General features: G+C 53.0%; 1 protein-coding gene across 2 annotated transcripts in view; it reads left to right on the top strand.

Moving 5' to 3' along the window:
* MARCO (macrophage receptor with collagenous structure) overlaps positions 1-18,947 on the top strand; it is a 39,088-nt gene extending 20,141 nt beyond the window's left edge. For both annotated transcript variants that reach the window (XM_019837998.3, XM_045033682.1), the window contains exons 5-16: positions 359-403; positions 730-774; positions 1,067-1,174; positions 4,593-4,691; positions 4,788-4,823; positions 5,309-5,407; positions 5,500-5,562; positions 13,828-13,872; positions 15,110-15,208; positions 15,796-15,840; positions 16,341-16,517; positions 18,678-18,947. In XM_019837998.3, coding sequence (XP_019693557.2) covers positions 359-403; positions 730-774; positions 1,067-1,174; positions 4,593-4,691; positions 4,788-4,823; positions 5,309-5,407; positions 5,500-5,562; positions 13,828-13,872; positions 15,110-15,208; positions 15,796-15,840; positions 16,341-16,517; positions 18,678-18,808 — 992 coding nt within the window. In that variant the 3' untranslated portion in view covers positions 18,809-18,947. The remainder of the gene's footprint in view (positions 1-358; positions 404-729; positions 775-1,066; positions 1,175-4,592; positions 4,692-4,787; positions 4,824-5,308; positions 5,408-5,499; positions 5,563-13,827; positions 13,873-15,109; positions 15,209-15,795; positions 15,841-16,340; positions 16,518-18,677) is intronic.
* The last annotated feature ends 6,934 nt before the right edge of the window (positions 18,948-25,881 follow it).

Raw genomic sequence — 25,881 nt, 5'->3', positions numbered from 1 at the left:
CCCTGAGCTTCTTGTAGGAAGGAGCCCTGCCTTTCCTTTTCTTGCCCACACCGTTTGGCCCGTTCTCGGTGCTCAGCGACAGTTCGTTGAATACATAAAGGTGTGATAAGTGGCCTTGTCACCCCACCTCGTGGGTTGGCCCCTTGGTGTCTGTGCCCCTCTTCTTCAGGTCTTCCAGGTCAAAAGGGGCCCAGGGCACGTCTGGCATCCCCGGCCTGCCAAGGCCACCGGCTGAGAGGGGGACTGAGGGGACCGAGACACGCCAAGGAGCCACAGATACGGGCGTCTGTCTACCGGCCCCATAATCCTTTTTCTCCTCCTTGTCCAGGCCACGTTCTGAATTCCTTTTCCTTTCCAGGCCTCCCGGGACTCCAAGGTCCGCCTGGAATCAAGGGAGAGGCAGGTGGGCAGGGGCTGGGTGAGTGCGCGGGCGGGGGGAGTCAGGAGGCAGGGGCCTGGCTCGTTTACACCCTTGTGTCTAACAACTCAGCCTTTTCTTTCCTCTGTCTCTCTCTCTCTCTCTCTCTCTCAATCTCTCTTTTTCTTGCTGTTGTGAAGGGTGAATGTTGATACCGTTGGGGTGTCTGTGTGTGTGTGAGAGACAGAGAATGAGACAGACCGAAGTCCCTCCCCTCGTGCTGGGCCCTCGTCCCCTCCTACAGGTTCTAGAACGTCAGCTGATGGAAGAGCCTGGAACACTGTGACTAATTCTTCTTTCCTTCTCCGCAGGCCTCCAAGGACCCAGCGGCACTCCAGGGAAACAAGGAACCCCTGGTAACGCGTGTTTCCCCTGCCTGGGCTCAGCCCTGCCTTGGCTGAGGTGCTGAGCCAGTTGCCCGGGTCCCCCCTCCCCACATTCCCACCCACAGCCCCAGGGGTTCGGTGCCCTCCCACAGTCCTCTGCTCTGGAGTCTTATGACCTAACATCCCCCGGACTTCTTCCAGAGGCCCCTTTCTTTTCTTTTCAAAACGCCCCCTGCCCCACTGCTGAACAGCCCGTGGGCGGCTCCTGAGTCCTCCTTGGGAGGGCGGCGGGAGCCCATCTTGTTGGCCATTCTCTGCCCAGGCACCCCAGGACGGCAAGGAGAGAAGGGCAGCAAAGGTGACGGGGGACTCGCTGGCCCGAAAGGCGAACCTGGGGCTAAAGGAGACAAAGGAGACCTGGGCCTCCCAGGTAAAGGCCGGGTGGGGGTGTTGGTGCTTGTGGGGGAGGGGCTGAGGGGGAGCTGGGCCCCGACCCTCTGTAAGCATGTCTGTTTGGTCCCACTGAGGGCAGGGCTGTGCTCTGCTTCCCCCCAGGAGCACACGTGTGGTCCCATCCGTCCAGGTGAGCAGAGGCCAGGAAGGTGAGAGCTGAGAGTAGCATGGGTGGGGGGGAGACACAACGTGATGCCAGGCACAACCGGTGACAAGTGAGGACACAGGCCATGCGACAAGCTCTGAGGAGAGGCCGGCGAGGGGTGGCAGTGGGACGTGAGGTGGGCACAGGGCAGGAGGGGAGACGGCTGGCAGGGAGGGTGAAGGGGTTGATTCCAGAAGCGGGTGTTACGTCAGAACCATTTGGGGCCCTTGCTCAAAGTGAAAGAGTCTGTGTTTCCAAGGCCTGGATCATTCTGATACCGGAAGTCTGGGGGGCACGCTCTGAGAAGCGCTGCCCCAGGGGCTATGGCCACGACAGAGCACTTTTCGCGCCCCTTGTCGCTTGGCCTCTGGAAGCCCCCTCGGGTGGTTGTGGGGTGCAGTAGGGGGGGATGAGGGCCGTGCGGCTAGAAGGCTTGACGTCGCCCCTGCTCTGCACCTGTCCACGTGTGCCCCTAGGCAGGTGACTTACCAGCGGAGGCTTAGTGTCTTTATTTCCGAAAAGAATGGCCATTAAAATGATAATAATCAGGGGCGCCTGACTGTTGAAGTTGAGCCTCCAACTTCAGCTCAGGTCACGCTCTCACGGTCTGTGAGTTCGAGCCCCTCATCGGGCTGGCTGCCGTCAGCGCAAAGCCTGCTTCGGGTCCTCCGTCCACCCCCCCGCCCCTCCTCCACTCGTGCTCTCTCAGGAATAAATAAACATATATATAATAATGAAATTATGCATACTTTGTAGGGCAGTCCCTAGAGATCATGTGTTCAAACTCTCTGCCACATCGTTAAACACTAAACAAATGATAACCGTCCGTATTAATGGTGTTAGGGATCCCTTAAGGTAGAAAGGGAAGGACTTCAGTTCTAAGGTCAGACACATCTGGGTCTTCGTATGGCTCCCTAGCTGGGCAACCTTGGGCAAATGACTTGACCTCTCTGATCCACAACTTACTCAGCTGTAAGAGGGGGATAATAAAAGCAACCTTTAATAAGGATTGAGTTACAACTGGAGTAGAAGACATAAGATGCATGGCACTGTACCTGCGAATAGGAGTTATTCACGTTATCAGATACTGGGGTGCATGCTTCAGGAAGAGGGCCCTTACAGGCAGGTGTCAGCCATCCCGAAGAATGAGGAGCCGTGATCAAAGGTTTCAGGAGAGCCCGTTGTGCTGACATGACCGGGAGGGTTGGGAGGGGGGGGCATCTGTGCACCCGGCGGATGGTTAGACAGTTGACCTCTGACGGCGATTCTAAAGGCTGCTCGCCGTAGTTCTCTATATAACAGGAAAGGGAGGCCCAGACTTTCTCAAGGTGGCCCTGCCAGCCCCAGGGGAGGGGGTGACAGTCAGCACTTTTGCCTGTGGAGTCTGCGCCCTACTGTTTTCCCTCCCACACTCACCCAGTGCCCCAGATTTGCAGACATCCGACACCGGGGTGGGGCCCCCCCCGCCCGCACTCGGCCTGGAAAAGCTGTGGTTGGCGAGGGGAAATGCGAAAGTTTCAATTCTTCAGAAATCGGGACTCCGACCCACCCCTCCTCTTCCCAGATTTCCTCTCCCAAGATCGCAAGGTCTCTTTCACCCGCTGTTTTCCTAAGCCCCTGCTGGCAGACAGGGCTGGCACGAGGGGCCCCGCTCCAGTGGTCCTGAGGCTTTGTGGTCTTTGTCCCCGCCAAGGGGTAATGTCCCTGGGGAAGGGCCAGGGGACAGGTGCGTTTTCCTCACCTTGCCTTGAGCTGTGATGCCAAAGTTCTGACACCAGACGGCAGCTGATGTTCGTCTGGTGGGGCTAGACTCTGGGCCTTTCACCGAGAACGCCCTGCCTGCTTCCCCAGGCCGCCCCCTTTGGTGGAGACACGGCAGTCACAGCCACACACAGCCACACACAGACTCGGGCCCAGAGCGCGCTCCCGAATCCTCGGGCAGCCTAGGGATTCCCATAACGCGGTGGTTCCGGCCGGCCCCGGGGCAGTGGGGCACGAACATATTCCTCCAGGGAAGTAATTCCTAGTCCCATCTGCCGAATGCCATTTGTCCCTTCTGCCGAAGCGCACACCTTGAATGAACAAGGATCGCCTTCTTTTGGGCTTGCCCCTGAGGCCATAAGCGATCTCTGCTAGAACCGAGTTCTTTCTGATTGTTTTGTTTCCCATCAGGGAATAGTCATCCTTCAAGTATCTAAACCACCTGAAAGAAACTGCTTCCTGAGTCTTGCCCCTAACGTCACCCCACGCTTAGACCAGACAGCTTCGCGTGACCCGTGACTCTCCCCCCCCCCCACCTCCCGCCCCCCGCTGCTTCAGACCTCTCTGTCTCCTTTCCCAACGCACAGGAGGGAAGGCTGCTCTCCCTCTGAGTCCTCCCAGCTCTGATATCGGGAAGATAGTGGAGTGGACCCTTTTAACCAAATTCCATCCCAATAAGCCTGTCCCAGGGCTGAGGGCGTTGCCGGGATGGGACTTTGACTAGCTCCGGGAACACCAGCCAAGCCAGGGGGCCGCTGATGAACAGACCCAGCCTGGCACGGCTAGCGAGGGTGTGCAGCCCGCTCGGGAGCCAAGCCCGCAGACTGGGAAGAGGTTGGCAGCCCGCATGCGAGGAGCCTCCCTCAATTGATATGCGCCATGCAGCCGCAGAAAGGAGGAGGGAGCAATGGAGGACCGAGGAGAGGACAGGCTGGGACAAGCCTTGAATGCTGATGACAAGTGGAAAATTTGAAACCTTGGGCACCAGGAAAGGCTGTGGCTGGAGCACTGGCAGGAGTCCGAGCTGCTGCAATGTTTTCCTCTCCACTCATGCCTTCACGTTTCTATTCTCGGCACTTGGGATCGGCATTCTGGAATATTCAGGTTTCAGTTGGGGAGGCTTGAAAAAAAAAAAATTCCCCAAATGCAGACACTAAAATGAGCCGGGCAGCACTTAGCTCAGCCTGGGCTGTGGTCCCTCCCAAGGGGACCAGCGTGCTGACCAGGGTCCTGAGAGCCTGGCTTCTGGGCCTTCGGCTGCACGCCAGCCGGGCCCCATGACCTCGTCTATTTCTCACGCATTTCCTTCTGGTCTCTGGGGCAAGATGGTGTGCTCCTTGAGGCCAACCATTGTATCTTCCACTTCTGGGAACCAGGTAGGCGGAGCCCAAGGAATTTGAGTTTGGATTTTGGGTGGGACAGCGTCATTGGGACCTGGCGGCCGGCTGCGTCCTCCTCCGTGCCTGACCACAACTCCTTGGTTTTTCAGGAAGCAAGGGAGACATGGGCATGAAAGGAGATACAGGGGTTATGGGGCCCCCCGGAGCCCAGGGGAGCAAAGGTGACTCAGGGAAGCCAGGCCTCCCAGGTAAGAGGCCGTCCACCCACCTGTCCACATTCCCTTTTTCTCTGACAGGCTGAGCTAGAGGGGAACAAAATCCCTAAAAGTCCTTCTTCATTTTAGGTGCGGCTGGATCTCCTGGAATGAAAGGAGACCAAGGTAAGAACTCTGGGGATCCAGACATCATTCGAGCTGCTACTGTCCCTGGGCAAAGTCAAGTCCGGGACACAACTCCACGGTCTTTAGATTCATTGTGGCGTTAACCCAGAGCACGTGGGGGCTCTCTGAAAACCGGGCCCCGCCTGGGAGGAACAGGCTTGATTGGCATTCCCCTTAGACCTTCGCCGCAGTCCGCCACGCAGGGGTGTGGAGCCCACACCCACGACCGGGGTGCCTAGGGAGTCCGCGAGCCCCAGGCACTGCAGAGTGATGGCAACGATGAACACACGGGTCAGGCTGTAACTTTTCTCCTACTAACTGGGCTCGCTCGTGGCTTCTAAAGGGAGATGTGGAAAGCTGCCCAGGGAACATGCACGCTGGTAGGAGGTACACGTGTCACAGCCGAGAAGACAGATGAGCCGAGGGGCGGGCAGCCAGCTCTCTGCCGACCACCCCCAACCTTGCAACTGTCACTTAACTTGCAGGACAACCTGGAGCGCAGGGTCTTCCCGGCTCTCCGGGCGCAGCGGGATCCCCAGGTGCCAAGGGTGAGCCCGGCAGCACTGGCCCCCCCGGGCTGACAGGTGAGGTCCTCGGCCCTGCCGTGGGCATGGGGAATGGTGTCTGAAGAGCCACAGAGCCCAGCCCTCATGCTCTCCGGGCATCTGTTGTACAGGACAACCAGGGATACCCGGGATGCCAGGAGCCGACGGCATGAAGGGAAGCAAGGGGGACTCAGGTAACGGAGGGTGTGTGTAGGGGGTGGACGGGTTGCTGGGTGCATAGGGAGGAGCACTGCTTCAGGGGGCCCCCCAGAAGGAGGCACAGAGTCTCCTGTGCTCTGGCCCGAGGCACCCCAATTAAGGACACTTCCCTCTGTCGGGGCCCTTTTAGCTCAGAGCCCTAGGGCTGTCCTCTCTCTGCCCAGCATCCCTGAAAGGCCTCAATGCCATGACCAAACCTCCACCATTAAAGAGAAGAGAAGGGCAGCTGGCCCTCGTTGTCCCCTGGCCTGCCTTCTGGCTGTGTGCGTAGTTTCTATTCTCTCCTGCTGACCTGCAGGGGGGCCCCCAGGGTCAGGGCTCTGAATGTGGGCAGGGGGTGTCAAGAAACCCCTTCCTGCACGTTGTCCCAGAGAGACTCGGGCTGGGAGGAGGGACCCGCGTAACCAAACTCACAGTGACTACAGGATGAACCTTCATGCCAAATTCGTCTAGGTTACAAAGCATCAAACCAGTGTGGTCTGCTTTGCGAACCCCCACGCCGATTTTGTCGCGTCCCTAAGTCTGAGCGCCTACAGTGGTCTAGAAAGTGTGGGCCACTGTGTAGGGCGCTGGGTCACCGTGATGCGTAAGACCTGCTTCCTGGCCTCACACATACAGGCTGGGGCAGGAGACAGGCACACAGACTGTTGCCAGGGTGTGCCAGGCACACTGTGTTGTGCGCTTTTGCATGGAGAAGTGAGACGTGACAAATGCCCTTTAGAAAGCCAAGCGCAGCCTGGAATGTGGTAGCAGCTCAAGGTTATGGCTGTGGACAGCCTTCCATGGCTCCATCCTCCGCCCGAGCAGAAGGTCCTGCCGGGTTAGACAGCCCGATGCCCTCAGGCAGAGTGGTGCGCAGACCCACACCAGGGGCACGTCCTCTCCGTGCTCGCTGATCAAGTGGCTGACTGATGGATGGATTGATTCCTTAAACAAATGTGACTTCACTCAACTAACTTCTTCAGTCTCACAGTGTCCCCTGTCTGGCAGGGGTGGTGAAAGGCAGCGCGGTCCGGGAGTGATGTAAGAGCTTGAGCTGAGTCTCATGGAATGAGTGGAGCTTGGCCATGGTGAGGAGGGGATGGGAAATCTAGAGAGCGGGAACAGAGCAGGCGAAGTCACAGAAGAATGAGGGAGGGCTCTGTAGGCTGATGTCCCTGGCATTTAGGGTTGAGATGTGAGAGAGGCTCAGGAGCTCTGGCCAGAGGGATAAGCGGGGCCACCTCCTGGCTGGCCCTGGACTCTGGGCCTTCAACCATCTGGGCTTTTCTGAAGATTAATACGAGCCATGGCGCGGGCCGCTGTAACACCCACTGCCCTTCCAGTCCATCCAGCCCCGGAGTCAATTTGTTGTTTATGGACTATGTGTCAGTGTGGGCAGGGGACCTGCTCCAGGATGCCATATAGATGCCACCTGAAGGCAGCCAGCAAGGTTTCACCTTCTGGAAAGGCTCCATCTGGGTGTGGGGGTCAGATGCCCCTGACTTGTTGGCTGTTTCCTCCTGATCATATATATTTTCATCTTCCCTGGTCCCAGATTTTAGGGGGTCTGAATTTAGGGCCTGAGGCTGCCCTATCCCTGAGGTTTTTGTTTGGCTTCATAGTGATGATGGCTTTTATCCCTCGGCTATAAGCAGTGAGTTTCTGTCCCCACCTGTCCACACCCTTCCCCCACTGCCAGACCAACGGGTCTTAACTAAGCAAGGGTATTAGGGGTAAAGCATGGTTTTACGCACAGGGAACACTGTGCCCACTCCCCAGCCCCCAACTTGTGTCTCCCACTGTCTGAGGGTAGGGAATTCTGCCCTGTAGTCCACGTCCTGGGAGGGTTTACATAGTAAAAGCACCTCTTGATAATGAGCTTTTGCGTGACAACGCAGTGGGAGCGGCAATCTTGTGAGTGCGATTTCACAGGAACTTGCCCAGACTCGAGGGGCCAGGAGAAGACACAGCCAGGGTCAGAACCCAAGCCTGGCCGACCCAATGCCCATGGACTTACCTACTGCACTCCATCATGCTGTCTCCCTGCCCAGGCAGCCTGAACGTGCCCCTTGCCCCCCATCAGGCACTCTGATGAGCAACACCTTCTCTCTCCATCCCAGTCCAGGGAAGATTAGAGCTGAGGCTCCAGCAGCTTCTTCCACTCTGAGAAGGAAACATGAAGTTCTCAGGCCCTGTTACGGCTCTTCGTTATTTACCCCCAAACCCACCTCCCTTACAGCACAGAGACGGTTGGCCCTTAGCCTGGGGATCATTTTAACCCCATTATCAAGTTCCTGTATTTTTGCTGAGCACCTTTTTGGGGATTTCCATCGATCAGGCCTACTGGTGAATACCAACCAGGCAAATTCCAAGGGTTCTTCCTTAGTTCTGGCTCCCCAAGTAAACATGGTGATTATGTTTCCAAAGCGGGGCATGTGATAATTACAGCTTCTGCAAAATTGCACAGATTTCCCACACAAATCCAAATGCTTGCCTTGATCTAGGAGCTAATGGCCCACATGAACATCTCAGGAGGGAATTGCCATAGGTCCGCAGTCTGGCGGCCCATAGGCAGGTCTCCATACCATCCCGGGGTCAGAGGTTAATGAATTCTTGGAGAAGTTAGATTTCTGAAGTGGGAAAAGGAAGGTTGGGCTCCCACCCAGGGGCCAGACCTTCTCACCATGGAAGATAACGCATGCTTTTCCATGTGAGGACATCGGTATTCCCCAGACCGGAGGCACCACGGTGTTTGTCCAGTTTTGATTCTATCAAGCCAGTTTTTCAAACCAATGCATTTCCCATTTTGTAAATAAAATCATTAATCTCTCAAGAGAATATCTAGCCTCCTGAGATGAAAACAGAGAAATTACAGTGCCTTCGCTTGACCTAAGTAACAGCTAGATCCCATTATCGTGTATATATTATATAATATATTAATATATTATATATAATATAATATATATAATATATAATTTTATTATATATTAATATATTGTATATATAGGTATATATACATACATATGTATATATACGTGTATATATATGTATACGTATATACATGTATATACATGTATATATGTACATACATATATACATATGTATACATATATACATGTACATATATGTATATACATATATATAATATTATTATATATTAATATATTATATTGCATATATAATAAATTTGTTTATGATTAACAATGCCTCTGGGCCAAGCACTGTGCTTGGGATTTACTCCCATCATCTTAGTTCCCCTGCCCACACTCCTGAGTTTCACTACCTTACAGCAGGAGAAGCAAAGACTCCCCGAAGGCAAAACCTCTCCTGGGGTAGGCAGGCGGGGGGCTTACGGTTAATATACTCTAAATCCAGGAGTTGATCCCAAAGTCAGATTCCAAAGTTATGCTGTTCCAGATTTTGTCACATAGAATAACATAGAGTGTAGAACTCCAGAGAAGTCAGAATCGCCTGTATTCCCATTCCACAGCAGATGGGTAAATCCTGGCCCCATCACCAGATCCCCCGGCCGCTGTGAACAGCCACTAACCACACCCCAGCCCATCCAAGTGAAATGTTTTCCCTCATTGACACCTCTTGCGAGAAAGGAGCCGTCTCAGATTAAAGACAGTGAGGAGGAAGTTCTTTTCCTTCTGCTGGGAAGGGAAGGTGCACAGTTTATTAAGTAGGGCATTATCACTCAGCAGAACTTTCTCTAACGGTCATTTCCTTCATCCATTCACCGAACGGCATTTTATGAAACTCCCCAAACTTGGTTTTTTTCTAACCTTTGATGTTTATTTATTTTTGAGAGAGGCAGAGGGCGAGCAGGGAAGGGTCGGAGAGAGAGGGAGACACAGAATCTGAAGCAGGCTGCGAGCTCTGAGATGTCAGCACAGAGCCTGATGCGGGGCTTGAACTCACAAAACACCAGATCATGACCTGAGCCAAAGTCGGACGCCTAACTGCCTAAGCCACCCAGGCGCCCCTGTTTTTCTCTAACCTTTGAGCTTTCAAAGGATTACAAAATCACTTGACTTTGAAGTGGGGAGAATTGCAAAACACGAAAACCCCACACAAAAATTAATTTTAGCTCAAAATCCCTTAGCCATTTTGAAGTTTGTTTGGACACGAGGAAGAACTCACTTCGTCTTGTGATCGTGGCATTTCTCTTTCTATCATTCCACCTCACAAAATGATGTTAGAAGCAGCCAAAACATTTAGGCTCCAAAACACCAATCGGATCAGAAGTTCTGCATCTCAGCAGCCTTCCTGTCTAAAATATAACAAGCATCTGAATTTTCTACGTTCTTTGATTTTCCTCTTGAAGCAAAGCCAAAATGCAAATAACCTGCAATCCATTTTCTCATCTGTGTTTTAGGACATTTTACTTTGAAGGTAAGCAACAAAGAATTCGTCATAATAGCAATTAAGCCCTATATTGTGAATATAATTTCTCAGTTCATTCCAGCCGCCATATCTAAGGACTGGGATAGCCCCAGAACTTATTAAATTCTACCAAATCACATTACTAAATTGTCGCTTGTAAAACTTTTCTCATTTTCCTCTAAATTTCTCAGAGGTATCTATAGAATTCTACATGCATCCAAGTTTTTGGTCCCCTTCTTGCTACACAGCTCAATCTGTCAGTTAATAAACTTATCCTCAACCTTCCAGGCTGCACTTAGTCTGTATGTCAGGAAAGTATTGAAGGAAGTTTCCTAATGTACTGGAAATTTCTACATTAAATCAGAGTCGGGAGACTTGCTCCCCAACTTGCCCCGGGCCTGAGTTTCTTCCCCTGTGGAATGCGAGGAATCGTCTAGAATAGTATCCAGATCCCTGCTAGTTTGATAACTCTGGGTTTGAAGTTGGCAGTTTCCCCTCAAAGCAGGAACCTAAGCTTTTAGGCAAAATACTAGCTAAGCGCTGACCAATAAGACGACGTGTGCTTTCTAACTACACGATTTTTCTTGGGAGAAAATCATTTCTCTAAATAAACACCTTGCAAATAAATATTTTGGGCTCCCCTCAGCTTGAGATGTGTGCAATATTCAGGAAGACTCAGGAAGCTGTGGTTAGGAGGAGGAACCCAGCATTTATTTGCCTCAGAGACAGGAAGGCTGTTTGGAGAAGGTGGGCCGTGAGTTTAAGGATTGTTTAAGGCCTTGCTCCTCAAAGTGTGGCCTCTGGACCAGCAGCATTAAAATCACCTGGGAGCTTGCTAGAAATGCAGAGTCTCAGATCCCCACCCCCGATCCACTGAATCAGCAATCCCGGGGTAGAGCCTAACAAGCTGCTTTGTTTAGCAAGCCCTGTGCTGGTGATTCCGATGCACCCCGAGTTTGACTACTCCTTTAGGGGAACGAGATGGCCCCCGGTGGGGCCGGGAGTGTCTCTGGAACCAGGTAGGCAGCCCGAGAGGGAAACTTCAGGAAGGTGTGAGCTGCCTTGCGAACAGGACACAGGGAGCTACGGCACCCAGTGGGAGGCCAAACCTGGGTTACAACTCAAGTTCACCGCTCACTCCCTGCGTGACCTTGGATAAATCACCTAGCGTCTGTGACTGTGGACTTCTTCCTCCCCTGTAAGAAGGAAAAGTGGCACTACCTTGCAGGGCAGGTGAAAGACGGAATGAGGCGGTGTCTGTGAAGCCCCTGGCGCGGTGCCTGGCAGAGAGCAGGCAGCCGCAGAGACAGAGTCCCCGGGGGGGGGGGGGGGGACGGGCTGGGAAGGAGGGTGTGAGAAATGAGCCAGGGGGGGGGGGTCAGGCCGCAGGGACCATAGGTCTAGAGAAGAGGGGATTCCCTATGGTTCCTGTCTCTACAGGGTGTTTGTCGTTTGGTGCTTTGGGGACAGCTGGAGATGGGCACTTCTTCAGGAGGGGACAGTTAGGGGAGGTCACAAGGCCCGGGGTCCCTGAACTTTGCTTCCAGGGGCGGACTCTTAAGGTAGAGAGTTTTGCCCTACGGTGCCCTCTAGGATGCAAAGAGCCAGGAGTCAATGCATGACCCGTTTTCCTATTTAATAACGTGTTTCTGAGCGTGGCTTCTCCTCTGTCATCTGGACGCACGCAATTCAGCTGTAAGTGAGAGGACAGGAAGCATCTGCCACCTCTGCTGGGTGACCTCAGGTCACCAGCAAACGTTTATGGGACTTGTTGGGCAGTGAGCCCGGAACTCACGTGGGCCAGCGTCCGAGGCACTCCCCACCGAGCGGGGAGACAGACACGTGCAAACGGGGTCCGTGGGGTCCCCGTGACAGGGTCTACTGAGCCCACGCCAGACATGAGGCTCAGCACATGACACAGACGACTCCGTTTCAGTCTCCCAAGTGCCCCCGAGGCAGCCAGGAGACTCAGAGGAGGAAAGTGAGGTTCCCAGAGGGCAGCACCTAGCTCAAGGTCACAGAGGCGGATGTAAGCCCAGGCTCTCTGACTCTGGCCACTTTGCCGCCTTGAAAGGAAGTATGCCATCCATGGGCGAGGCCAGAGAAGGCTTTGCAGTCGGGGACATCCGACATCTTAGCAGATTTCATAGGCTTGATCCGAGTTCTCTGGGGGGTGAAGGGAGTGGGGCATTCTACAAAGGGGGCTGGGGCATGAGCAAATGACCCCGGAGTGAGCTGGGGTCTGCCTGCCAGGGTCTGACCTCTGAGGTTCCTTTAGCCCTTAGAAGAAGCTTCCTGAGCCTCAGTTCTGTCCCATCCCTAACACGAGGAGCTGAACGAGTTGCCCTCTCAGATCGTTCCAGGGCTTCCTGCCTCTGTGGTGCCAAGGTCTGAGCTCCTGGGGCTTCTGATCTACCTCCAGGCAGCTCCCGGCCTCAGGAGAATCATCTGAAGGGCTGCTGGGAGCCAGGAATTCCCTTGCTCATTATTCCAGAAAGGGGTCCCAAAGAGGCCCGCCGGGCCCGTTGCCTGCCCTCCATTGACCAGCACACAGTAGGTGCTTAGGAAAGTCAGAAATTGAAGTCAGAAGCAGGAAGTTCCCCAGGTAGGAACTCCCCGCAGGCCGTGGGCAAGCTGGGGAACTGAGTTCCCTGTGGCTGCTGAGGATTGCCACCGGTGGGCTTGTGCCATGGGAAGGACACCAGTCGAGGGTGTGGTGGTGAGCACAGTGTTCCTCTGGTTACCCTCTAGTAACTGGTACTTCACAGTCAATACTGAGCTTTCGTTTCCCCAAGTTTGTGGGTCTTGGAGAGTCTTGTTTCTCTGAAATCAAATCGGTACAGGCACTGAAAATCCAGAAACCACGATGTTGCAGGGCGCGTCGGTGGCTCAGTCGGTTAAGCGTCCGACTCTTGATATCAGCTCGGGTCACGATCTCACGATTTGGGGGCTGAGCCCCTCATCCGGCTCTGCACTGACAGCATGGAGTCTGCTTGGGATTCTCATGCTCTCCCTCTCTCTCTCTGCCTCTCCCCCACTGGCTTGCTCTCTCTCTCTCTTAAAATAAATAAACTTAAAAAAAAGTTTATACAAAAAAAAAAAAAAAGGAAACCACAATGTTGCTAAACCAACAAAGTATTATCTCCCTGTGACCCAGCATGGTGCTGGGGACAGTGGGCCTTCCATGAGTCAGTGAATAACGGGGTGAGTGGGTGGAAGGAAGGAAGGAAGGAAGGAAGGAAGGAAGGGAGGAAGGGAGGAAAAGAGGGGGGAAGGAAGGATCTTTCACATTAGAACCACAAATACGATCATCACCAATGATTGCAGTGATAATTCTTCCATCTTCTGGACACGAGACCCTTTAGCCACATAAATCTTTAGCCACATTAGGGCCACAATGAAATGAACCCACCAATTCTGTGGAGCATCTGCTATGGGTGAGAGCCCCCAAGCACTCCTGGCGGCCAGTGAGTCCCCTCCACGGGCTTTTGGAAATAAAGAGAGCTTTGTTTTCAAAATATCCCTCAACTTCTTTCCAATCAAATGCATCAGGAAGAAACGGGATTGGAGTTAGCCATCAAGTCAGGTTATAATCGGACAAAGAAGGCCAGCCAGTAAATCCAGAGTCTGTCTGTCTGTCTAACGCAGGCTTTCCTCCACTCCATCTCTATTTGTCCCCAACACGTGTCCCCATTTATCTGCAGTCTGTCTCCTTTTATGCTCTGCTCAGGAGGCTTTAAACAATCGTGGAGAACCAATGTATCTTTCCGTCTGCATTAATCAGACAAAAGGTAGAGGTTGTCTAAGATTAAAAGTGTCTAATATCTAAGTTTTATTATCTTCCCCTCTTTTTTGTATTTCGATCTTAGGACTTCAAGGACAGAAAGGAACAAAAGGAGAATCAGGATTTCCAGGTAAAGGGCCGGCTTCATTTTAATTTCTCAGAATGATGTCTGGAAAACCTCGTGCTTGGAGGACAGGTTTTGTTGACTTTGAACATGCTGCTGTGACCTTCCCCCAAAGGGGCTAGGGCCCAAGCCTGTTTGAGGCTAAGACTCCAGGGCTCTGTCCCTCAAGTCTCAGATTCCTGCCCCTGGAAAACCTGTAGAGCGACAGAACTCAGTGACCTGGGCGGGTAGGGAGAGGGGCTGCGCTGAGGGTAGAGAAGGGGTAAAGAAGCGCCTGGAGAGCCGGGGCCGGCTGGTGGCTTCAGGCCGTGCGCCCACCATGGAGCTGTGCGGCCTTCCTCTCCACCTCCCCAGTGGGCTGCGAGGCCTCATCTGCTTCCCCGTACCTGCGCTGGTCCATCTCTGTCTTCCCTTTGGCCCCTCAAGCTCCTCCCCTCCTCCTGCTGCTGCCGCTAGCCTATTATGATCACCTCCCAAGCCCAAGCCCTGCTTGGCTTGGGTCGGTCACTGCGCATGGCACTTCCCACAGGGCACTCGCTTCTAGCCTTCTCCACAGCCCCCGCCCCAAAGGGCGCCAACGCAAAACTTCTCAGACACATCTCTTGAACCCTCTTTCTGCCTCGTGATCTGGGTATTCGGTTCCTGTTTGAACTTACTAAAGGAGAACTCGAGACCTAGAAACACGACGGCAAGTTCTCTCAGAATGGCCACACCTTCCACACAATTATGTCGCTCGGTGAGGCCCACCAGGATCCCGTCCGCTGTCTTTACCTGTGTGTTCCCAGCCGGCACTCGTAGGAGAGTCAGTGGGGAGATCAGAACAACACCCTGGGGCGCCTGGGTGGCACAGTCGGTTAAGCGTCTGACTTCAGCCAGGTCACGATCTCGCGGTCCGGGAGTTCGAGCCCCGCATCGGGCTCTGGGCTGATGGCTCGGAGCCTGGAGCCTGTTTCCGATTCTGTGTCTCCCTCTCTCTCTGCCCCTCCCCCGTTCATGCTCTGTCTCTCTCTGTCCCAAAAATAAATAAAAAACGTTGAAGAAAAAAAAAATTTAAAAATAAAAAAAAGAACAACACCCTGAACCCTACTGTCCCTCCAAGGTGGACCAAAAACACGGCTGAACATCCTAGCAGCCCATTCACGGAGGTGGGCGAGGACAACTCAGTCATTGAGGACCAAGGCCCTTGGCCCCCCTCGGAAAGCAGAGCAAAGCATCTGACTAACATGGTTTCTCTCCTCTCCAGGCCCTGCAGGCATGAAAGGAAGCCAGGGAAGCCCAGGCCTGGCAGGCCTCAAGGGTGCACCGGGACTAAAAGGCCAAAAGGGAGAGCCAGGAGTGAAAGGTCAGGCCTCGGTCTCTGATTTGTGGGTTCTGAGGAGAGTCCCTGTTGTCAGGGGTTTGGGAGTTTCCAGAACCAGAGGTGTAGAGGTTTACTGGCTTCCCCCCGCTCCACCCCGGACAAGTTCTGTGCTGGGATTGCCCTTGGCCCTGAGCACACAGAAGTGAAGAAGGCACGTTGTGGGCATTTCAGAGAGGCAAACATGTGAACGTGTGTTCGCGTGACGCCCAGGCAATGCCCCGGCCGCTGCACCTTTCCACAAAGGAGATGCCTCCCCTGTCTGTCACATGTACTTCCCACATGTCACATGATGGGGTCACATGTTTCTCACCTGTTAAATGCTCCTCTCTGGTCGAGCTGAAATCCCTCATGCTGTAGTGTAAGCCTATTTCGTCTGGCTCAACCATGGGTGCCCGTGGTCCATCTGGCCCTCATGATGCCAGGTCACCTGCAAACCTGGAGGAGACCATCTGACCTCCCCACCCTCCTCCCACTGCTGGCAAAGAGGCGTCAGGGGATCCTGGCTTCTCGGTTTCCTTCAAATTGTGTGTGTTGGGGGGGGGCTTTTTTTTTTTTTGTCCTTGTGACAGGATCTTCTGGACAGCAAGGAATACAGGGACAAAAAGGTCAAAAAGGTAATCACTATTTCTAGTCTCTTTAATTTGTGGTTTAGAGGAAACTCTGTACTTGAAAACTGCAGGTGCGGTGGGGAGAGGCCCTGGTTCTCGGAGAAATCCCTCGGTTTGGGAAAAGCTAACAGGCTTATCCCTCAGCTAGGCCTGCCCATGGCGGAGAGCCACAGCTCCTGTCCTCTCCCCCCGACTCCTTCTCTTTCTCTCTTCTTCCCCCCTTCCCTCTGTCTCCCCCTCCCCTCTTTCCCTCCCTCCCGTTACCCCCTCAACTTTTCCTTTTCTTCTCCCCACAAGGCCAGGCCAGGCCAGCTGCAGGTGCACGGAGGCTGCCGGCCGGGTCGTACCTGTGCCGTATGTGGGATCTTCCCGGCTCTGGTGACGGCCAAGCGGGGGGCTGGCTCTTCCCTAACGACAGAACTTCCAAGAATGGAAAGGCAGAGCGCGCATCCATGCAAAGCCCTAGACTGCTCTCCTCACCTCTCCCACGTATGTCTTTCACCCAGGTGAATCCCTGGTGTCCGTCAGGATTATCGGCACTAGCAGCCGAGGCCGGGCTGAAGTTTACTATAACGGCATCTGGGGGACAATTTGTGACGACGACTGGGACCATTCAGATGCCACTGTCTTCTGCCGCATGCTGGGCTACTCCAGGGGAAGGGCCCTTGTCAATGTGACACCTGGTGAGTGCGTCTTTCCTTGAGGCCTTCCCTTCGGTTGCAAGTGACTCAGCGAGTTTGGGTTAAAAGAGAAGGATTGGTTTAAGCATCTGAAAAGTGCCCCTGGCTGCCAGCCTTCCAGGTTGGCGGCCCCAGGAGAGAGAGGACTTGTCTTCCACAACGGTGATGGCAAAGGCTTGGTCGGGGCTCTGGCTGACCTGGCCTGGATCGCGGTCCGCGCCTCCCTGAAGCCAGGTCGCTTTGTGGCCAAGGCATGGCTCTCTGAAGGACAGCTGAGGCGCTGGCCCCGGAAGGACAGAGAAGTTGCAGGACGGGCAAACACAGGGGTTCCTCTCAGTCTTCTGGGAACTAGACACCAGAACATTCCATATTGTGACCGTCTTTAAGGAGAAGGTGCAAAAGGAAGAGAAAATAAATTGGGGCAGGGACTTCCTAAAGTTCGTTTTGGAAAGATGTCCTGTGTCTTTCAGCAAAAGGTCCAAACTTTCAACAAAGGAGTGAAGAATCCAGGCTGAGATCATTTCTTTGGCCACAAGAGCTGACCTGGCAGGGACACTAGGCTGGCTTCTCCTGCCCACACTTCCAAATACTCTCTGTCCTTACTCTACTCCAAAATGCCTCCTCTTTTTTTTTTTTAATGTTTATTCATTTTTTGAGAGAGAGAGGGATCGTGAATGGGGGAGGAGCAGAGAGAGAGCGAGACACAGAATCTGAAGCAGGCTTTAGTTTCTGAGCTGTCAGCACAGAGCCCGACGTGGGGCTCGAACCCACGAGACGTGAGATCATGACCTGAGCCGAAGTCGGACGCTCAACCGACTGAGATCCCCAGGCGCCCCAGCACCCACCTGCTTTTTAATCTGAGTTCCAGTTGGATTGTGACACTACTTTAAAGGATATATTTTCCTCATATAGATTACCCTTATATAGATGGCCACACTGTAGTATAAATTACTATAACTGAAAACACATCTTCTCCAATTTACGATGGGGTTACATCTCAACACACTCATCCTAATTTGAAAACATTGTGCAGAAAATGCAACTAATACACCTCACCTACACATCATAACCTAGCCACATCTACCTTAAGCATACCCAGAACACTTACAGGAGCCCACAGTTGGGCAGAATTATTTTAAACGAAACCTACTTATAATGTTGTCAACTTGCCCCTGTAATTGATTGACTACCATACTGAAAGTGATGAACGGAATGGCCGTCTGGGTACTGAAGGGCTCTAAGTCTATCGGTTGTTGACTCTCATGGTCGCCTAGCTGACTGAGAGCTCGTGCTGGCCCACACCACAAGAGCACCGTCCCGCATGTCTCTAGCCTAGGAACAGATCACAATTCACAATTCTCGAGTATGATTTCTACTGAACGTGGGTCACTCTTGAACCATCGTGAAGTTGAAAAGTCATAAATCAGACCCTCGTAAGTGGGGACGGTCATCCTGCTGTTTTTCCCTGTGCTATTGATCTGAAATCAATTATATCAGAAGTTAGGGGTTTTTGAAGAATGATGCTTTCCAGCCAGAGAATGGCCTGGTAATAAAAGGCCATTTGAAGAAGGTAGGTATGGCTGCTGTGAATCAGCAGGAAAGCGGTAAACACCGGGAGCCCCTAGGAGGAAATTTCAAACAGTGCATAGCTTAAGTAATAATTAATAATAGATTGAATATCATAATGTATCTTAATCTATCTCATTTAATCTTTGGGTGAGACCTTTGCCAAAGGGTAGAAAGCAGAATAGAAGCAGAGTTAACATAAGAGAGTGGACGAGAGGTGCCTGGGTGGCTTAGTCGGTTAAGCGTCCGACTTCGGCTCTGGTCACGATCTCACGGTTCGTGAGTTCGAGCCCCGCATTGGGCTGTGTGCTGACAGCTCAGAACCTGGAGCCTGCTTCGGATTCTGTATCTCCCTCTCTCTCTCTTTCTGTCCCTCCCCACTCGCACTGTGTCTCTTTCTTAAAAATAAATAAACATTTGAAAAAAAGTAAAAAAAAAAAAAAAAACAAAGAAAGAGAGAGAGAGAGAGAGAGAGAGTAGACCAGCTGTCAGCACCCTGGGCCTGAGTGGACGCAAGGGAAATTGGCAGTCTACCCCCAAATGGAAGTTTGACCCTAATTGTGCTTTCCTCTCTCTCCTTGCCTTCCGTATCTCCAGGCACTGGGCAGATCTGGCTGGATAACGTTGCATGTCAAGGGACAGAAGGGACCCTGTGGAATTGCAACAAGAATAGCTGGGGCTCTCACAACTGCAACCACAATGAGGATGCAGGCGTGGAATGCAGCTGACCCCCCCACAGCCCCTCCACTTCCGCTCCCAAAGTGTTTGCAGGCATGGACACTCAGCTCACCTAGGGGAGGGCCACTGCTCTCCGAGGGGTCCCTCTGGGGTGGGGTCACTAATAAAGCTCAAAGCACTAGCTGGTAATGTCATTGGCTGGGGCTGAAATCACTCGTTCCTACCTCTCATCCCTTACGGATGAGCCCACTCCACGCACACATTTCACTGAGTTCTCCCAGGGAGACAGTGGCGTCTCAACTCGGGGGATCTAAACGCGATGTGGAAACCGAAGAGTGCCCGAAGTCTGTGTGAGGCATGACCATCATTCAACCCCAGCCATTTGCCAGCAAGTGAGGACGTTGGCATGTGGTTGACGCCATGGTGCATGATAAATAGGAACGGTGCCTTTAAGCATGAAAATTAGTTTCCTTGGGATGTGAGCTCCATAAATAAAAGGACTTTTGTCTGTTTTATTCACCCATGTAGGGACTCAGTAAACATGTACTGAATGAACTGAATTAAACCAAGAGGGTGGAGCGGCTCATGCTTTGCGCAACTTGGCTTCTGACTCCCTTTTCAGGCTTCCCCTGGGTTATATATTTTCTGAGTGCATTCTCACGAGTATTTTCTCTCTCTCTCCATTATAAATGCTTTGGGTAAATGGTAAATCTGGGAGAGTGAGATGCATGTGTGATAGGACTCTGAGGTATCATCATTTGCACCGGACCCATGGGGAGCTCAGCCTCAGGGCATTCGGAAAAAACGCCCAGGGTCACTTGTAAACAGGGATCCAAGGTTAGAAGCCACAGAGGGGCAATGGAAGGCCCGGGCCTAGGAGTTACCCACCGCGACTAAACACATAGGTGGATCTCTGCGGGATGGAGAAGTTGGAATTTGGTGAGATGTGAGCCGAACTTTCCGAAACCGAAAAAGGAACGAATCAGAAACACCCACTGTGTTGGTCAGTTATTGCTGCACGACAAATCACACCAAGTATGGGTAGGTTAGAATTCTTATTTTTACTCATTCGTGCACCTGCAGGTCGGCCGGAGACTGGCCCGTCCAGGCTGGGCTCCACGAGGGGGCGCTGCTTCAAGCTGCAGGGCCAGCTGGGTTTGGCTCTTCACTGAGGGTCAGGCTAGCCGTGCCATCTAGAACTTGTCTCCTGGTGAAGGCAGCAGCATAAAAATGTAAGCAGGCACACACGATGCTCCTTAAGGCCTAGGCTCACAGTCACTTCCCATCCATGGCCTTGGTTTCCATCCCTGAGCTATTGACTCCCTAGCTCATACTCCAAGTGCAGAGCTCTCTCCCGAGCCCTAGTCATACAGATCTGCCTACCAGCCACCTCCATGTGGGTGTCTCAAGGTCAGGAAGCTAAGGTCTGACTCATCGTCTGCCACTCCTGCGTCCCCATCTCAGCCAATGGCTCCCTCCATCAGGGCCCAAGACAGAAGCTGAATGCCAAAGCCCACGCCTCCCCATCCCTTACCCCTCAAGCACCAGGCACCCAGTCCCACTAATTCTACCACCCTGCCTCCAAAACATCTCTCCAGCCCATCCAGCTGGCTCCTTCTCTGCAACCACGACGGTTCAGGCCACAGCACCAATAGTCCAGATGCTTGGGACATCTCCTAATCAGTCTCTTCCCTGCACCACACCCCATCAGCCACCTCTTCATTCTCCGGGCAGCAGCCCGAGAGATCTTTAGAAATGACAAAAAAAAACCATGCTGATGCCCACCTAAGGCCTTCAAAGGCTCCCCATTCCCCGAGGCAGTGGGCCACACGCATCACATGGCTTACAAGGAAGTGCCCCTGACAATCGATCTATCTCCGACACATCACACGACGGGCTCTTGCTATCTGTTTTCTGATCGACTCCCTGAAGGAAGGAAGGAAGGAAGAAGGCAGGCTAAACCCAGCACTCAGCTTTTTCTGCCCTGGGATGGCGTCACCGTCTTCCCTCAAATGTTGTGCATCATACTCTAATTATTGTGACAGAGGACCTCCCCACTGAAACCCCTTCCCAAGGAAAGGAAGGAACGGCTTTCTCCAAAGGTGAGTCTAATCCTCGGTCGTTTCCATTTTATAAGGGTAGCTTTCAAAACAAACCCATGGAGCTCATGGTTTACTAGGTGCATTGTAAATTTTAAAACTTCCTATCTCCCTGCGGCATCAACATCCCCACAAAACACGCTGTGAGCACCCAGCCCAGGGGACCAGGTGTACCGGTATGGTAAGGTGGCCCCCTGCCACAGGTGCCCCTTCCCACCTCCCACGACTATGACCTGGTGATAGTCAAACACCAAAGGGGACCTGTGAAGACCCCTCACGCCCTTCCCTTATGCACCGCCCTGACCCCCTCCATAAAGGCCCTTGCCCGTGGGTCCTCGGTCTCTCTGCTCCCCACCTGCATGGCTGAACCTGTTCCCTGAACCTGAACACTCCCCCCCATGTGGCGGCCCCTCGACCTGTCTCACTAGGACCTGTGAGTGTAGCACACTTCCTTTCCCTGCACCTCTCCTGTGCCCCGTCTTGTGGCCGCACGTGAGTGACATCCCCGAAAAGGACAGGGAGCCGAGAGCATCACGCGATGCAAGTGATACTATTCTCATCTTATAAACCCGCGGCACGTGGCTCCCAATTCATCGCCCTTCCATCCGTGGCCTTCACAACGTGACCCTGCAGCTCATCAACAGAGGCCAGGTCTCTTCTCTTACACACTCTCTCTCTCTCTCTCTCTCTCTGGGAATTCTCATCACGTGATGAAAACTAGTCCAGGTTAGCCCACTGGGGGATGAATGAGCATGTGGAGCAGGGTCCGGTCACCCCGGCTGGGGCCAGCCTCCACCAGCCAGCCTACAGCTGGCCCCAGTCACATGAGGGAGTCCAGCCAAGGCTGGTCAAGCCTGGCCCACGCTGGAGGGACTAACTGTCCAACCAAGCCATAAACGCATGGGCAATCACAGATGGCTGTGGCTTAAAGCCACTGACTTTGGGGGTGGTTTGCTATGTAGCAGTAACCCCCTAACACAATTAACTCGACTAAGGACACCCAGCCAGTAAGAGGCAGAGAGATTTGAACCCAGGTCTGTCTGGCACCAGTAACACTAAAAGACCAAGGAAAGTTGCTGCCGCCCGCACCTCGGCCAGGCAGCTCCCCTCATAAGTTCTCAGACCAAGCTAAGCTGAGAAAACCTCCCTTCCAGCACCTCCGCCGGGCAGGGCGGGGCGCATGGCCGCAGCGTGGGCACGCTGGTTCTGCGGCTGATGGAGGGCTGGTTGTGGGGCAGGAGGGGAAGTGGGTAAAATTAGCATGACTGCATCCCCAACTGCCCTAGAGCAGACTGGGCTGGGCCGGGGCTGCTGAATGTTGGGCATGACTGCCTAACCTCTGCTGTTCATGTGCAGTAATCCTCCTCCCTCCTGCTTCCTCTTCCTGGAAATGCTGTGGTCTGGCTGAGGCCTGCAGGTCACAAACCAGCACGGGCCCCCCCCCGGCCCAGCAGGACAGAGATGGCCCTCTGTGCACAATCTGCACCCCCCCATCCCCATCACTCCCCTGCCCAGCAGGGAAAGCCCAGAGAGTTCCCTGGCATCCAGCCATAGAGATGCACCTAAGAAGGAAGGTTCCGGAGCCAGGCTGCCTGGGCTGGGCAGCCTATAACAGGCTTTTACCTGGACAATCAAGGTGTTGAAATTCTCTGGGCCCCGGGGGGCACCTGGGTGCTCAGTCGGTAAAATGTAGGACTTTGGCTCGGGACATGATTTCGCAGTTTGTGAGTTCAAGCCCGCATGGAGCTCTCTGCTATCAGCATGGAGCCTGCCCCGTCTCCCTCTCTTTCTGCCCCTCCTCCGCTCGTTCTCTCTCTCTCTCTCTCAAATATAAACATTAAAAAATTTAAAAAAAATTCTCTGGGCCCTGGTTTCCTTGTCTATAAAATATAGTAAGAATTCCTCCCTCTCACAGTTCTTGTGAGGATTAATCAAAATGATAGCTAAAAAGAAAGCATTTCGCATGGTGCCCGGCACATGGTTAATGCTCAGTGCTCCTTACTATGATCCGTCAACACCCTCCACAGTCCACCCCTCGACCTTTGCCTCCCCCTCCACTGCCCTGCTGGGCCCTGTGCTCCCTGCAAGAGGGTGTTCTCAGAGCCTTCCCATCCGCGCCACGCTTGCAGGGTAGGATGCACTAAGATGGGGGTCCATGGGTCCTCCAGGGCCCCACACAGACAGAGCTGGCAGTGGGAGATGTTTACTGGGGGTCAGGCCTGTGAAAGACAAAAGGCACTAGAGACGGAGACCCACACGCAGACATGACTCGGTCCCCTCTAGGCATCCCCTGCTGGGCAGGAATAGTTAGGCCCTACACCGTCCTCTGCCCCATTCAGTCCCTGGCCAGGCTGCCCCGGAAGTGCGCGGACTTGACCCGGAAGTGGAGGTGCATCCGGAAGTCGCCGCCCAGAGGCCGGAGGCTCCTATGCTCCCGCAGCTGAAGTATAGCTTCTCTCCTGCGTGGCCACTGGGGGTGGTTTGGGGGAAAGCGTGCGGGGTTTGGGATCAAATTTAAATCCCAGCACCAATGACCGATTGTGTGGCTTTGGGGAAGTCACATACCCTCTCTGAGTTTCTGTTTCCCCATCTGTAAAGGGGGAAAAAATGACGATGATGATGATAAAAATAAAAATAATATAGTGCCTCACATGGATTAACTGCCCGTGCTCTTGGCACATACTGGGAACTGAGTAACAGCAGTTATGAGAACAGCTTGACTCCAAGCTTCCACTGTAACCTGTCTCCACGCCTAGAATATTGTATCTTCTTCCACCCACCACTCCAGAATCCTTTCCACCCTCTATGGCCCAGTTGACGTTGTACTTCCTTTGGGAAACCTTTTCTGACGACTCTTGCTGCAGACAAATCTTTCCTTTCACTCAATCCCAATGGCCCATCCATGTAAGGAAAGAGACATCAGCACAGAACCTAAGATTTTCTGAGAGCCAACTGTGTGATATGCACTATGCTGGATGCGTTATATTTTTGTGCCGATTATCCTTCCCGGCCACATCAGACAGAATGTTTCATTAATACCTCCATTTTGCAGATGGAAAAACTGAGGCTGGGAGCCATAAGGCGACTTTCCTTTGCTCAGTAAAACTCATCCCCAGGTCTTCTACTTCTGCACTTTTTCCTTTGCACCGTGTTGGACTCGGGAACCATTCAGGAAATGTGTATTGTTGCCATATGGGAGCCTGCATTAAAATAATACGCAAACAACACTCCCCTGATAGGGATGTTCTAAGTCTTTGGGACTGAGGAGGGGATCAGAACTCGAGGAATTCTTTCATTTAAACACTCTTCAGTTCCCCTTTGTGGTGGAGCAATCAGAGGCAAATTAGATCAAGTCCCAGGAATATAAGCCATCAATTCACAAGAGATCATGGTCCAATAATCATTTGTTTAAGTTCATCATTACATTCAATAAATGCAAAAAACAGCAGCAGCAACAACAACCCATGAGGTCATTTATTGGAATGTCAAATTGGCAATTAAAAAAAAAATCTTTGGTGTTGGTCAAAGAGGAAGGAAAAGAACACCATTAACCACTGCAAATAGAAATACAGATGGATCTCCCGGGTGTGGGGGAGGGGAATTTGGCGAGATGTGACTTGAGCTTTTTGAAACCGAAAAAGGAACGAATCAGAAATGCCCCCTGTATTGGTTGGTTATTGCTGCACGACAAATCACACCAAGATTTGGTAGGTTAGAATTCTTATTTATCCTGATTCGTGCACCTGCAGGTCGGGGGAAATTGGCGGATCCAGGCTGGGCTCCACTAGGGGGCGCTGCTTCAAGCTGCAGGGCCAGCTGGGTTAAGCTCTTCGCTGTGGATCAGGCCCAGCTGTGCCACCTGTATTCCCTCCACAACTTGTCTCCTGGTAAAGGCAGCAACGTCAAAGGATAAGCAAGAATACAGGATACTTCTTAAAGCCCCAGCACGTTGTCACCTCTGCCCACATTTTGCTGGCCAGAGCAAGTCACATGGCCAAGCCCAAAGTCCTCCGGCAGGAATGTTCCCTCCACCTTCAGTAGGAGGCTGGCAAAGGGACAAAAGGCATGTATGGGAGAGGGGGTGGAACTGGGCCAATTAGGCATCTACAAACCCACAGAAGTATATCCGTGGAGCACTGTGCGTAATGCTACAGAACCACGCAGATGCACCTTTAACTTATGTTAAAGGTGTTCAGAACAATCAAAAGAGAAATGGCAATTTAAATGGGAGTCTAGGGGCGCCTGGGTGGCTCAGTCGGTTGAGCGTCCGACTTCGGCTCAGGTCACGATCTTGCAGTTCGTGGGTTCGAGCCCCGTGTCGGGCTCTGTGCTGAGAGCTCAGAGCCTGGAGCCTGCTTCGGATTCTGTGTCTCCCTCGCTGTAAAACAGTATGTACAGAAGGACCACAATTTAATAAAATCAGTTTACTCCTTCTCACCACCCCTAACCAAGAGTCGATCACACGCCGCAGATGTCTGAGTTCTCCCTCAGATGCTTCTTGAGTGTGTCCGCCGGTCCCCCCACCTCCCACCCCTGCCTCTACCACAGCCCGAGCTCCCGTCAGGGGCCTATGTGATGCTCACCTCCCAGCTGGTCTCTCTCCCTTCAGTCTGGCCTCTTCCTAGCCATTCTCCCCAAGCGGCCAGAGTGGCCTTACATCTGGTCACTCTCCTTGCTTCACACCCTTCAAAGAACACCCACTGCCATTATAAGAAGGTCCCCTCTCCCATCCGTGGTAGAAGGAGCCCTCTGTCATCTGGCCCCACTGACCTCTCGGCCTTTGAACTGCTTCTTGTCACTTGGCCCAAATTTACTCTCCAGCCTGAGGAGTTCCACACAGTCCCTCAGAACAGCTGTGGCCATTCATCCCTCCTCCCCCGCCCCCACTTTTCCTCCCGCCCCATCTCCTCTGATCCCCATATGCCCAGATCCAGTCAGTAAAATGACACTCAGCGTAGTTCGGAACCGTTCTGGGCGCCGGGATGGCCCAGTCAGTTAAGCGTCTGACTTTAGCTCAGGTCATG

Source organism: Felis catus, chromosome C1, assembly GCF_018350175.1.
Source record: "Felis catus isolate Fca126 chromosome C1, F.catus_Fca126_mat1.0, whole genome shotgun sequence".
Lineage (NCBI taxonomy): Eukaryota > Metazoa > Chordata > Mammalia > Carnivora > Felidae > Felis > Felis catus.
The sequence above is the reverse complement of the archived record's forward strand: the minus strand, read 5'-3'. Positions and strand labels throughout refer to the sequence as shown.